At 36.1% G+C, this 13,837-nt stretch overlaps 1 protein-coding gene across 7 annotated transcripts in view; it reads left to right on the top strand.

Annotated features, from left to right (window-relative positions):
* Positions 1-13,837, top strand: part of RPS6KA3 (ribosomal protein S6 kinase A3) — a 112,463-nt gene that overhangs the window by 63,765 nt on the left and 34,861 nt on the right. For all 7 annotated transcript variants that reach the window (XM_063721398.1, XM_024240403.3, XM_002831445.6 and 4 more), the window contains 3 exons: positions 8,267-8,347; positions 9,146-9,225; positions 9,813-9,919. In XM_063721398.1, the coding sequence (XP_063577468.1) occupies positions 8,267-8,347; positions 9,146-9,225; positions 9,813-9,919 (268 nt within the window). The remainder of the gene's footprint in view (positions 1-8,266; positions 8,348-9,145; positions 9,226-9,812; positions 9,920-13,837) is intronic.

Here is a 13,837-nt window from a genome sequence, read left to right as displayed (position 1 = left end):
CAGCTACTCAGAGGCTGAGGCAAGAGAATCGCTTGAACCCGGGAGGCGGAGGTTGTGGTGAGCCGAGATTGTGCCATTGCACTCCAGCCTGGGCAACAAGAGTGAAACTCCATCTCAAAAAAAAAAAAAAAAAAGTAGTTAAGAAGAAATACAGATTTAAAAATACTTAACTCTTCCTTTAATTTAGTGGTATCACTTATTTTAACCTCATAACCTCTAGATGTTTTGTGTATTGATTACTAAAAGTCCATTTTTTCCTCTTCAATTTACATGTAATTTATAAAGCTTTGAAAATATTCTCTAATATTTGCAATGATCATTTATTATTTCTGTTATTCCCAATTAGTTACCCACCATGGACATCCCAAGAAATTTCACTTCTCTCTGTAAACACTGTCGTTTGCTTCCATTCTGTTACTCCCTTCCTGAACATATTTTCTTTCCTATTCAGTCCTACCCCATGGCATTACCACTTACTTGATTCCTGCTAGGACCAGGGAATTAAATTACATCCTCAATCCCCTGCCTTTCTGTCACTGCATTTGTGACTTTATACTCATGAATCCCATGTTACAAAGCTGCATAGATGAGACTCAGAGAGTTCATTCACAAAAGCAACAAAAGTAGTTTGATTTTATGTATTTAACAGGATTTGTATTGTGCATAGTGTATGTAAAGGAAACTACAAAACTCTGAGAAACCTAAAAGTTACCAGGAAAGGAAATAAATGCCCAATCCCTATTAGAGAAGGCCAACTGTTAAGAATCTCACTACTCCTCTAGCCATTCAGTTACCTCAATATCATTAAGATTCCAGCTGCATTTTCCTTAAAACTTAACAAAATAATTCAGAATTTTATTTCTGAATCCAGAATATTTTGGAAAAGAAGACTAATAAGGGAACAAGCTCTCTCAGATCCTAATGCTTCAAGTAGCACTAACTTAGTGTGTTATTGGGGGGAGTAATACAGGCATAGAATCAGTGGAACAAAATAGTACAAAATATGTATATCAAATTTTAGTGTATTTGTTACAAAAATATTGAGTACCTGCCATGCTGTATGACAAAACAGGCATACAGAACAATGGGAAATTAAGTAATGATTTCATAAATGTTGTTTGAAATACCCCTGAGCTCAGCCGGGCACAGTGGCTCACACCTGTAATCCCAGCACTTTGGGAGGCCGAGGCAGGCAGATCACCTGAGGTCAGGAGTTCGAGACCAGCCTGGCCAACATGGCAAAACCCCGTCTCTACTAAAAATACAAAAAAAATTAGCCGGGCATGGTGGTGGGTGTCTGTAATCCTAGCTACTCATGAGGCTGAGGCAGGAAAATCACTTAAACACGGGGGGCGGAGGTTGCAGTGAGCCAGGATCACACCACTGTACTCCAGCCTAGGCGACAAGAGCAAAACTCCGTCTCAAAAAAAAAAAAAAAGAAAAAAGAAATACACCTGAGCAACCTGGAAAATAACACCATAACAAACTCCACCCTAACTGAATTTTACAACTTAACACATCTAGGAAACTTGTGAGGAAATATTGAGCAAATTACAAACAAATTAGTAATACAAAAATTGTTAACATTTCATATAATGAAAACTGGTATAAATAGGAAGACAGGAAAATATATTAATATAAGGAGTTGGCTAAGGGGCTTCTACTGGCCAAATCTGGGGCAACTTAAACATTGCAATAATAAATGTTAGTCATAGATTACAACCCAGTTGAATAAAATAAGAAGCCATAGGTTAATTATAAATTAATTAATGGGGGGAAAAGGGAAAACTCTTTCTTGCAATGTAATTCCAACTAATAAACGTAAAAAGAATGAAGGAGTTAGGAATTGATAAGAAATACCATTGTATCCTCCATCTGGAGGATTTTGAATAAAGTTTACACGAGGAGATAAATAATCTTTGGGGAAATGTTCAGTTTTGGTGAAAGTCAAAGATGCATATTAAAATAATAAAGCGTGCTGGGCACAGTGGCTCACACTTGTAATCCTAGCACTTTGGGAGGCTGAGGCGGGAGGATGGCTTAAGGCCAGGAGTTCAAGACTAGTTAGAGCAATATAGCAAGACCCTGTCTCTACAAAAAATAAAAATAAAATCAGATGGTTGTAGTGGTGCAAGCCTGTGATTCTAGCTACTCTGGAGGCTGAGGCAAGAGGATCTCTTGAGCCCAGGAGTTTGAGGTTGCAGTGAGCTGTGATCACACCACTGTACTCCAGCCTGGGTGACAGAGTGAGATGAATGCATGTTATTTCATATGATGGCAGCATAAATTGGAAAGCCATTATTGCTGCTACATTAACCTGCGGAAATAGCTTCAAAAAAAGGATTCATAGGCTTGAAAATTCTTGTTGCAACATTATTTACAATAGCAAGAAGTTAGAAATCACATACACACTGGAAAACTAGAGGAATTGTGACCAGGCATAGTGGCTCATTCCTATAATTTCAGCACTTTGGGAGGCTGAGGTGGGAGGATTGCCTGAGCCCAGGAGTTCAAGACCAGCCTGGGCAGCATAGTGAGACCTCATCTCTACAAAAAATAGAATAATTAGCCAGGCATGGTGGCATGTGCCTGTAGTCCCAGCTGACTGGGGGGGCTAAAGCAGGAGGATCGCTTGAGTCTTCAAGGTTGCAGTGAGCTTTGATTGCACCACTGTACTCCACCCTGGGTAGAGGGAGATCCTGTCCCTAAAAAAAAAATTTTTTTAATAAGGAAAAATAGAGGAATGTTATAAAATTATGGTTTACCACTTAATAGGATATTATTAAAATAAAGTATCTTAAATATAATTACAAAAATGAAGGTAGTGAAAATTAGAACAAATTGAGCTACAAGTATGTAAAATTGCATAGATATTAGCTATAAAAGAGATCATAGAAAAATGAAAATATTTGACTTATTGGAATTTTAAACTGTTGAATAATTGTGAATGTGTTCTTAAATTTTTATGTTTATCAAAAGAATATCTGTAGAGTCTTATCATATAACATAGCTATGCTTTGCCCACCCTCCTGCCTATCCTAATTCTTGAACCCCAGAGACAATGACTTTCATCTCTTTAGCTGCTGCCATTTACATTTATATTCGACACTTTTATATTGCAATTCTTTGTTTTCATTTGGAGACATAATCTATTGCCTTTCTAACATGGAAGACTAAGATTCAGTTCTCTCATGCTGCCACCCACTCACAGTTTCCCTTTTCACATCTTCCCAATAATGTTTTCATTGTTACAGCTTTATAAGAATTGTTCCTAGCTGAACGAAATAGTATTCTAGAGTCACATTTCCTTCACTTCTTTTCTGTATTCAGTCTCTTTTCATAAGTTCTGTACCTACCTTTTTCTCAGTTTACTTTTTAGTTTTGATGGAACTCATCTTCTCATAGCTACCTCAGAATAAGTAAATGGATACTAAATTTTTTGTGACCCTCCATGTCTGGAAATGGCTTTATTCTACTGCCTCTCACTTAGTTTATAATTTGGCTGAGTATAAAATTCTAGGTCAGAAAGAATTTTCCACCAGATATTTGAAGGTATTACTTCCATTGTCTTCTAGTTTCCTGTGTTACAGTGATGAAGTTAATTGCTGGTCTCACTCCCAGTCCTTTGTGTGTAAGCCGCTTTTCCTCTTTGGAAGTCTTTAAAATCTACTCTTTATTCCTGGTGTTCTGAAATTTATATAGTGGTATTCTTGAGTGTGGGTTTCTAAAACTATATCATATCATACATGAGATGTGGTCTCTTTCAACCTAAAAACTCCTTTCTTCAGCCTTGGGAAAGTTTTTGTCATTTATTCTACATTTGTAAGTGCTACTCTTTGGAATATGTTAGTTAAACCTCCTGAATTGTTCCTTAATTTTCTTTATTTTTCCGTCTTTTATTTTCCATTTTTTCTATTTTCTGTGAAATTTCTTCAACCATCTTCCAACTCTTCTATTGACCTTTTTGTTTCTGCCATCGCTTTTCATTTCCTAGATTTTCTTGTTCTCTGATTATTTCATCAAAACATTTTTCAATTATGGAAAGTGTCAAACATTTAAGAAAGAGACAGAAGAATATAGTGAACCCCCTATACCCTTCTCCCTGCTTCAACATTTATCAACTCATGGCCAACCTTTTTTCATCAGTGTTCTCCTCCTTCGCCTCTTGATATTTTGAATGAAATCCCAGACACCATAGAATTTCTTTCATAAATATTTTAGTGTATATCTCTAAAAGATAGACTCCTGGCTGGGTACGGTGGCTCACGCCTGTAATCCCAGCACTTTGGGAGGCCAAGGCGGGTGGATCATGAGGTCAGGAGTTTGAGACCAGCCTGGCCAGCATGGTGAAACCCCGTCTCTACTAAAAATACAAAAATTAGCTGGGCGTGGTGGCAGGCACCTGTAATCCCAGCTACTCGGGAGGCTGAGACAGGAGAATCGTTTGAACCCGGGAGGCGGAGGTTGCAGTGAGTCAAGATTGCACCAATGCACTCCAGCCTGGGCGACAGGGCAAGACTCCATCTCAAAAAAAGATAGACTCCTAAAAGAGATAATTCAACTGTATTATCATATCTTAAAAATGAGCATAAAGATATCCAGTCTTTGTTCAAATTGCTAGTTGTCCCTACTATTAAAATTTATGTTTCTTTTTGCAGTCTGTTTAAATTAGGATTCATACATATAAGGTCTCAACTTTGCAATTGGTTGATAATGTTTTTAAGTCTTTTCATCTATGAACTCTTTCTCCATTTCTTATCTTTTCCTTGTAGTTTATTTGTTGAGGATACTTGTTTCTTCCTCCACCCCACCACCCTTTTTAAACAAGAACAAGAAGCTTTAAAAAGGGTGAGGTGCCATGTTATCTTTGCTCCCTCAGTGGACATAAATTACAAGATTGAGTTGTGTTGTGTTGTGTTTAAGTTATCTTCTGTTCCTCACATTGTCTCTGTTTCCCTTTATTCCATTTTTCTGTTTATTTTGATGTTTTTCATGTTTAGAGCCTTTCTCCAAATGCCTGGGGATCTTTTGCCATCTTTTCTTTAAGAGTCAGGTGCTAGAAAGCTGATTGGAAAGATTTCAATGACAAGAATTTGCTTATTTTTCATTGGCTTGCTTTCCTTAGGCTTAGGTTTTTAGCTTTCTCTGCTCTGCTTTGTTAGTTACCACTTGCCCATCTTCTACTATTGCTTCCTGTCTTTGTGAGTTTATGCAGTTTTTCCATTATTGTCATTTCCATGGGGTTTTGGAAGAATGTAGAGAGTAAAATATCCATGTTTAACCAGAAGTCTCTTCCCATTTTAAAGTTCCTATTAATACGATAAATGGGGTCAAATAGAAGTCAATAACATTAGATAAAGTTAATGGGGACTTCTGTCCTATTAAAGTGGTCTGTTTGTCTAAAAGGTTCTGTAAACTGCTTAAAAAGGTTTCTTAATGCATAGTCCTAGGAACATAAACAACATTTCTTCTTCTTCATTCTCAGGTTCAGTCAAGAAGGGCTTAAATCTAATAACTACTCTAGAAGAAAAAATATTTCAGAGGAATCTAGTTGCTTTGCCAGCATGAGTCAGTATTAACCAATTCTATGTTGGGATTAGAAGTTGGCCTATACAAAACATGTCTTCTTCTGAATTAGTATATACTAATCAAAATTCCTCATGGTAGGATGATTTAGAATTGTCACTAGGTCTTTACATAAGCAAAAGAAACGAGATTAGAATTATGACACAGGCCTACCTCAGAAAAAAATGAAGGAATTCTTTAGAGAAGGACTCTCACTGCTCATTTTCAGTTAAACAAGGTCTCATCAATGTTACATATAAGGAAATGTTGAAGAGAAAACTATCTCACAAGAAAATCATCTTGGTTCTAATCCTTCATTTTATAGAGGAGGAAACAGGAAATCCGTGAGCAATGAAATGATTTGACCAAGGTAGTTACGAGTTCATCTAGTTATTAGTATAGCCACTAAACTGTAGTTCTTGACTCCCAAATAATTGTTCTTTTCATTGTGGTAAAATAAGAGAAGAGGGATATACAGTGCATTTATTGGTGGATATTTTTGCTGCTTACTGAGCAGAGGAGGTATTTTTAAGTGATGAGCCTTGTATACTTATTGAAAGAGGTAGGACTTTGGAATCCACCTTTAAGGTGATAGGAACTAATCCAAAATTGTATGGTAATAATGAGAAAAGGACAGATTTAGGCTAGACTAGAACAGAAATATCAGCAGGTATTGGTGATGAACTTCACTCACATAAAAAGTACAAAGGGCATATCAGGCTGGGCGTGGTGGCCCATGCCTATAATCCCAGCACTTGCTTGGGGAGGCCAAGGCGGGTGGATCACCTGAGGTCAGGAGTTTGAGACCAGCCTGGCCAACATGGTGAAACCCCGTCTCTACTACAAATACAAAAATTAGCCAGGTATGGTAGCACAAGCCTGTAATCCCAGCTGCTCGGGAGGCTGAGGCAGAAGAATCACTTGAACCCTGGAGGGGGAGGTTGCAGTGAGCCGAGGTCGCACCACTGCACTCCAGCCAGGGTGACAGCGATACCCTATCTCAAAAAAAAGGGGGCATATCAGATATAACAAGGAAAATACCAGAGTTGTAGCGATCGGGCAAGGTAATGAAATCAGAGATTGCTATTGAATTTGATATACTAACTGGACAGGTCAGTTAGAAGAGCTGCGTAGACATCAAGAGCAATTGATTCCTATTTCTGATTTGCCCATTTTCAGTCAGTGGTATGAAAATCTCCCAGTTGGGGATAGAAAACTGGTAGAATGGAAAAAATAGGGCATTTTTTAGCTGCTTTGTTTATTTTCCCCAGAGGTCTTATTTCTATATTTTAAATATCTGCAGTCACCCTAAACTGAAAATAAAACCAACTCAACTTTCTCTCTCCTCCAAAGATTATCCTATTCTTTCCATTTTCGTGTTTCATATAACCATTCAGAGTACTTAGAATGTATTATAATCATTTATTTACCTGTCCGTCCTTCCCACTGGATCATGAGCTTCTTGAAGATTATGTTATTTGTATGTATATCCCTAGTGCATTGCACATACACTTTGCTCAGGAAATATTTGGTTGCTGAAAAAGAGCTTTGCTCACAGGGTCAAATATAAATTCATCTTGGCATTCCAACTTCTCAAGAATCTGGATCCTCCCCATTTCACCTTGGCGCAGTAGTAAATCTCATTTGGTTCCTTCCTGTTCGTCATTTATGCCTTCACGTCTTTTGCTTGCACTGGGTACTCCATGCTTGGACTCTTGTTTTCTAGGGCCCATCCTTCCTACCCATCTAAATTCCACTCCAAAAGTCTTAAAGCTTGCGCCCTGACCCTACATCTTTCTTCTAGCCTTCCTATGCAAGTAAGACTGATCTTGCCCTTCTCTGAATCCTGCAGTACTCATTGCTGGTAGTAAATTGTTTTATCCCTTAATCATATTCATGGTGCTACTTTGGATATAATAACAATAGCTACCATTTAATTGAATATCTCATACATACCAGGCTCTAGGTACATACCTTATCTCAAATGGTCATATGCTCCTCAAAGCTACAGTAGTGTTATCCCCATTGTGTAGCTGAGAGGTAACTGAGTCTCAAAGAATTTAAATAAGTATCTTGCTCATGATTGTACAGATCTTGTGATGCTTAAGTTTTTGTCAAAAAAAAGATCTGAATTCATATCTTCCTGTCTAAACTCCAAAAAACATTTGCTCTTTCAGCTGTACCACAGTATGTTCTCTCTCTCCCTCTTGCTTCCTTTCTTCTTCCCTCAAAATAGACCTCTTTGGATATAACTGTCCTTTACCCCGTGTCTGCCTCATTTTAGGTATGCTTAATGAATGTTTGTTGAGTTTAATTGATAGGACTGATGGAATTTTGAAACCTATTAGTTTTTTGTGTTTTACTGTTTCATTAGGATGCCTTGTTTTTTAAAAGTTGCATGCTTTTTTGCCATTTTCCACAGCTGTGATTAAAATACTTGTGCATTCGATGTTAAAGCCAATACCTAATATTTTCTCTATATTTTTTCCAACTTAAAAGCATGGATTTTATAAATATACACAACTTCCTTTGGTTATTTAATGTAGTAAAAGACATCATTATTGATTTCGTAAATTCAAGAATGATAAAACATTCACATTTTAGTACACACAAGCAAAATTGTATGGGCACCAAAAAGAATTTGTTTTGAAGATTATCTTTGAAAGATATTACAATGTAGCATACATACAATCTTTTATAGTTCGAGACCGAGTTCGGACAAAAATGGAACGTGATATCTTGGTAGAGGTTAATCATCCTTTTATTGTCAAGTTGCATTATGGTAAGTATGAACCGTCTCCCACATCATCCCTTGACCTCATCCCTCAAAATCCCTGAGGACATTCAGATAAACTAATATAAATAAATATATATTTGTATGTGGTTAGCAGATCTATATAGTAAAAAATCATGAAAATTAAACCATTATTTCTTAGACAAACTTTAGAAGCTTTTATTGTTTAGCTTATGTTTTTTTAAAATATTATAAAGTTAGTTTCTGAGTGGTAGCCATAGGAACAGGTAATGATAATTATTGCTTTTTTATTATAATAATAATGAACAATAATATGCTAGCCTTTTATAGCCTATATGTGTTAGCCAACCCTAAAAGCCAAAGAGATCCCTAATGTCAACATCCTAAAACCATTGTCACTGCTGTTCTTTTCCCCAAAGCCATATGCTTTTTCTCAGTGGGTAAAGGTGTGGTGATTCTTACCATGTGTAATTAAACCTAACCAACGCACATTTTTTTCTGTAGCTAGTGGCATGGTTTTTGTATGTTATTTCGTAGTTAAGTAAGTCTTTTTTTGTTAGGAGTTTTTCTTATGTATCATGGGTTTAGAACTATTGTATTCCTGAGTGACTTGCCTGTTGAAACTCTAGTGATTCCATAATAAGAAACACTGTATTTAACATTTCCACATGGAAACTAAGATAAAATCAGTGGTTTTCTTCTAAGTAAAAGTAAGTTTGGACATTTGATATAATTAATTTTTTAAAATATTCATTTATGAATGACCTAATGTAAACCTAAAATAATTATGGTGGACTAAATGAAAATTTTCATTTCTTCATTCAGCTTTTCAAACTGAAGGGAAGTTGTATCTTATTTTGGATTTTCTCAGGGGAGGAGATTTGTTTACACGCTTATCCAAAGAGGTATATAATTAATCTCTATTTTTAATCTATTTACATGCATCCTGTTTGAACTAAAGCTTTGTTATATTTCAGTATTATGCTTACTGTATTTTCTCTAGTGGCACAAGATTCTTGAAGAATCAGACCCAAAAAGAGTTCTTTTCCTACCTTTTGAATTTATTCTGAAAGCAGGACTTTAAATTGACAAACAGTCTTTGTCTTAACCCTGCTTCTTTTATAGTTTTTTCCAGAAGCAACAATGTATCAACAAGATATCCTTAAACAATTAGTACTAGAAATTAAGCATGCATTTTAAAGATCACTTTTCATTTCTAAAATGTTACTGTCATGGGACAACAGTGGCACACCCTGAATATACTTAACAACAAAATGTAAAATTATTTCTCCCATAGTGCATAGTTATTATTTAGTAAGTGATTGGTTGACTGATTACATAATTTTGCAAATTCCTTTCATGAGTAAATTGTAAACAAAGCTATGTATAATTATCATATTTATAAAATTTTTAGGATATTTAAACTCTAGAGTGGAACTTTAAAAATTACAGACACAAAAAGAAATTTAGAAAAATTATTGTTTTATTTTAGGTGATGTTCACAGAAGAAGATGTCAAATTCTACTTGGCTGAACTTGCACTTGCTTTAGACCATCTACATAGCCTGGGAATAATTTATAGAGACTTAAAACCAGAAAAGTAAGGAATCATGCTACTAAGTTGAATACAATGTAATATGATTGTTTAGGAGATTATAAAAAATAAGTGGCTTCATGAAACTCCCATAGTATTGCACTAGCATGCCTGTGCTTCATATCTCTGCTAACACTGTAGTTTCATACTTTAAAAATCTCAGTTAATCAAAAAATACTGTTTTTGTGTGCATTCTATGATTTTTTTTTTTTTAAAGATGGAGTTTTGCTCTTGTTGCCCAGGCTGGAGTGCAGTGGTGCAATCTCAGCTCACTGCAATCTCCACCTCCCAGATTCAAGCAATTCTCCTGCCTTAGCCTCCCGAGTAGCTGGGATTATGGGCGCCTGCCAACACACCCAGCTAATTTTTGTATTTTTAGTAGAAACAGGGTTTCACCATGTTGGCCAGGCTGGTCTCGAACTCCTGACCTCAGGTGATCCACCTGCCGCAGCCTCCCAAAGTATTGGGATTACAGGCATGAGCCACCACAGCCATCCCATTCTTTGATTTTTTAATGAGGTTGAAATCTGCATTCATTGGCAATTTGTATTTTTGTGTGAATTTTCTGCTCATGGCCTTTGTTCATTTTTCTTTTAGAATGTTATTTTTGGTCTGGCATGGTGGCTCACACCTGTAACCCGAGCACTTTGGGAGGCTGAATTGCATGAGCCCAGCAGTTGTAGACCAGTGTGGGCAACATGGCTAAACCCCATCTCTACAAAAAATTAGCTGGGCATGGTGGCACACGACTGTAGTCCCTACTACTCAGGAGGCTGAGGCAGGAGGATTGCTTGAGCTGGGGCATCGAGGCTGCAGTGTGCCAAGATCGCTCCATTGCATCTCCAGCCTGGGCAACAGAGTGAGACCCTGTCTCAAAAAAAAAAAAAAAAAAGAGAAAATTTACATTTTTTCCAGTCTTTCAATTTTAACTTTATGCTGTTTAATTTATGCACGTTTTTTTCTTCAGGCAGATCTACCAATCTTCTTTTGTGATTTATTCTGACTCTCATTCTTAGGCTTTCCCCAGTTCTATGATCAGATATTTTCCTTCTAATTTTATAGTTTCTTTTTTTTTCTTTTAGCTCCATTGTTTAGAAATTTTTTGGCAGGAGGGATGGTATAAAGCTAACCCTTTCTTTCCCCCAAATACCATTTATTGAAAATTTTCTTCTCCATGTAATTTCAAATTTTAAGTGTGAGTTGAGCAAATTTCCCACAGGTTTGATAGTAACAATCATCAAGAATCGGATATTATTTAAATTGTACACACTTCTGTTTTAATTTGTTGATGTTTATCTACCACTGAGTAAGAAAGTTTTTTTTTTTTCCTTTTATAAGCATATAAGCACGAGCCTTGCTCTACCAGGAATATTTTTAAACAGCTTTATTGAGTTGTAATTCATATATTATACAAGTTATTGCCTGGGTGCAGTAGATCACCTGTAATCCCAGCACTTCGGGAGGCCAAGGCAGGCAGATCACTTGAGGTCAGGAGTTTGAGACCAGCCCGGCCAACATGGTGAAACCCTATTCTATTAAAAATACAAAAATTGGCCAGGCGTGGAGGCGCACACCTGTAATCCCAGCTACTTGGGAGACTGAGGCAGGAGAATCGCTTGAATCCGGGAGGTGGAGGTTGCAGTGAGCCGAGATCGCGCCATTGCACTCCAGCCTGGGTGACAAGAGCGAAACTCAGTCTCAAAAAAAAAAAAAAAGTGTATAATTCATTGATTTTTAGTATATTCACAGAGTTGTACAACCATCATATTAAGAATTTTGAATATTACTCATGGATATGAACAGACATTTCTCAAAAGAAGACATTTATGTGGCAAACAAACATGAAAAAAAGCTCATCATCCCTGGTCATTAGAGAAATGCAAATCAAAATCACAGTGAGATACCATCTCACACCAGTTAGAATGGCGATCATTAAAAAGTCAGGAAACAACAGATGCTGGAGAGGATGTGGAGAAATAGTACCACTTTTACACTGTTGGTGGGAGTGTTAATTAGTGCAACCATTGTGGAAGACAGTGTGGCGATTCCTCAAGGATCTAGAACCAGAAATACCATTTGACCCAGCAATCCCATTACTGGGTATATACCCAAACGATTATAAATCATTCTACTATAAAGACACATGCACATGTGTGTTTATTGCAGCGCTATTCACAATAGCAAAGACTTGGAACCAACCCAAATGCCCATCAATGATAGACTGGATAAAGAAAATATGGCACATATACACCATGGAATACTATGCAGCCATAAAAAAAGGCTGAGTTCATGTCCTTTGCAGGGACATGGATGAAGCTAGAAACCATCATTCTCAGCGAACTAACACAGGAACAGAAAATCAAACACTGCATGTTCTCACTCATAAGTGGGAGTTGAACCATGAGAACACATGGACACAGGGAGGGGAACATCACACACTGGGGCCTGTCAGGAGCTAGAGGGCTAGGAGAGGGATAGCATTAGGAGAAATGCCTAATGTAAATGACAGGTTAATGGGTGCGGCAAACCACCATGGCATGTGTATACCTATGTAACAAACCTGCACGTTCTGCACATGTATCCTAGAACCTAAAGCATAATAATAAAAAAAAAAAGTTAGTACAAAATTTAAATTCTATATTAACAGAGGAAGAGAGGAAATGCTCATCTGGAACTCTTCTAAGTGATCATTTAGAAATTGTTATACTTTTATATTTTACGTATGTTTTTTATTGTTTTTGGATAAGTTTCATATGGTTTTGTTTTTATTCCCCAAATAACTGCTGAGTTTTCCTGATTATGTTCCCAACTTATAACTATTGTGACACAAAATATAATTATTGGTGAGAATGAATATTCAAGCATATAGTCCTTAGAAAGATTACTATAAACATAAGATTAAACATTCATAAAAATGTGTGTTTTATACTATTTAATTGAATATATTTACCATAGACCATTGTATTGGCATTGGTCATAAAGTTACATTAAAGTATGAGCCCTGTCTCAAGGCTTTAATAAGATCAAATGTAGATAAGATTGCTTATATTAAGATCTTAAACATACATGTCTAGATGATGTTATTAATTTGAAATAACACTTAGTTGGTAAATTATACAAGTAAATACCATCATACAGAACTTGGGAGAAATTTAAATTTTTAGGCCAAATATTTTATGAACTTTTAAGGGTTTTTCAGATTCTTTTAAACTAGAACTCTGTTGTAATAAATCTGACTAAAAATAATTAGTAACCATTGAAAAGGAATGTTGTTTATTGAGAGTGATACAGTTGACTTTTTCTTTCAAAGATACAGTATAAGCATGGTTATCTTAGAAGCATGCATTTGCTACAGAAGGCATAACTAATGCCCTTTCAGCCATATTATCCTTTTTTCTTTCAGAATTACTGAGAATGACTTGAAGTTTTGTTTTTAGAACTGTTTTTCGTGTATTCATTAGAAGGGAGGATGATTACTACAGTACCTAATAATGCCCTTTATACTCTCTAAATGTGTTGATCTCTTCATAATCAAGCATAATCAATATTAGTATTTTTCATAACAAGTGCTTGTGATAAAAGAAACTTGAAAAATATGTCCCTACTTAATTACCTTCAGTGGTAAACTTTGTTGTAATTATGTTTGCATTTATGAAATAGAAAGATTGGAATATTTTTGTTATAGTAAAATTTTATAACAAAATTTGACTTGCACATTTTTAGTTAAAATAAAAGTAAGGAAATGCCTATATTGTGGGATAGCTTTAAATATAAGTGAAACAGTTTATTGCTTGACCCCATACCTATCCAGAAATATTAGGTTGGTGCAAAAGCAATTGCGGTTTTTGCCATTACTTTTAATTACTTCTGCACCAACTTAACACAATTATTGGCTTACAGCTTAGTACTCTCTCCTTTCTGTAG

Source organism: Pongo abelii, chromosome X (assembly GCF_028885655.2).
Source record: "Pongo abelii isolate AG06213 chromosome X, NHGRI_mPonAbe1-v2.0_pri, whole genome shotgun sequence".
NCBI classification, from domain to species: domain Eukaryota; kingdom Metazoa; phylum Chordata; class Mammalia; order Primates; family Hominidae; genus Pongo; species Pongo abelii.
This window is presented reverse-complemented; position numbering and strand designations above follow the sequence as displayed.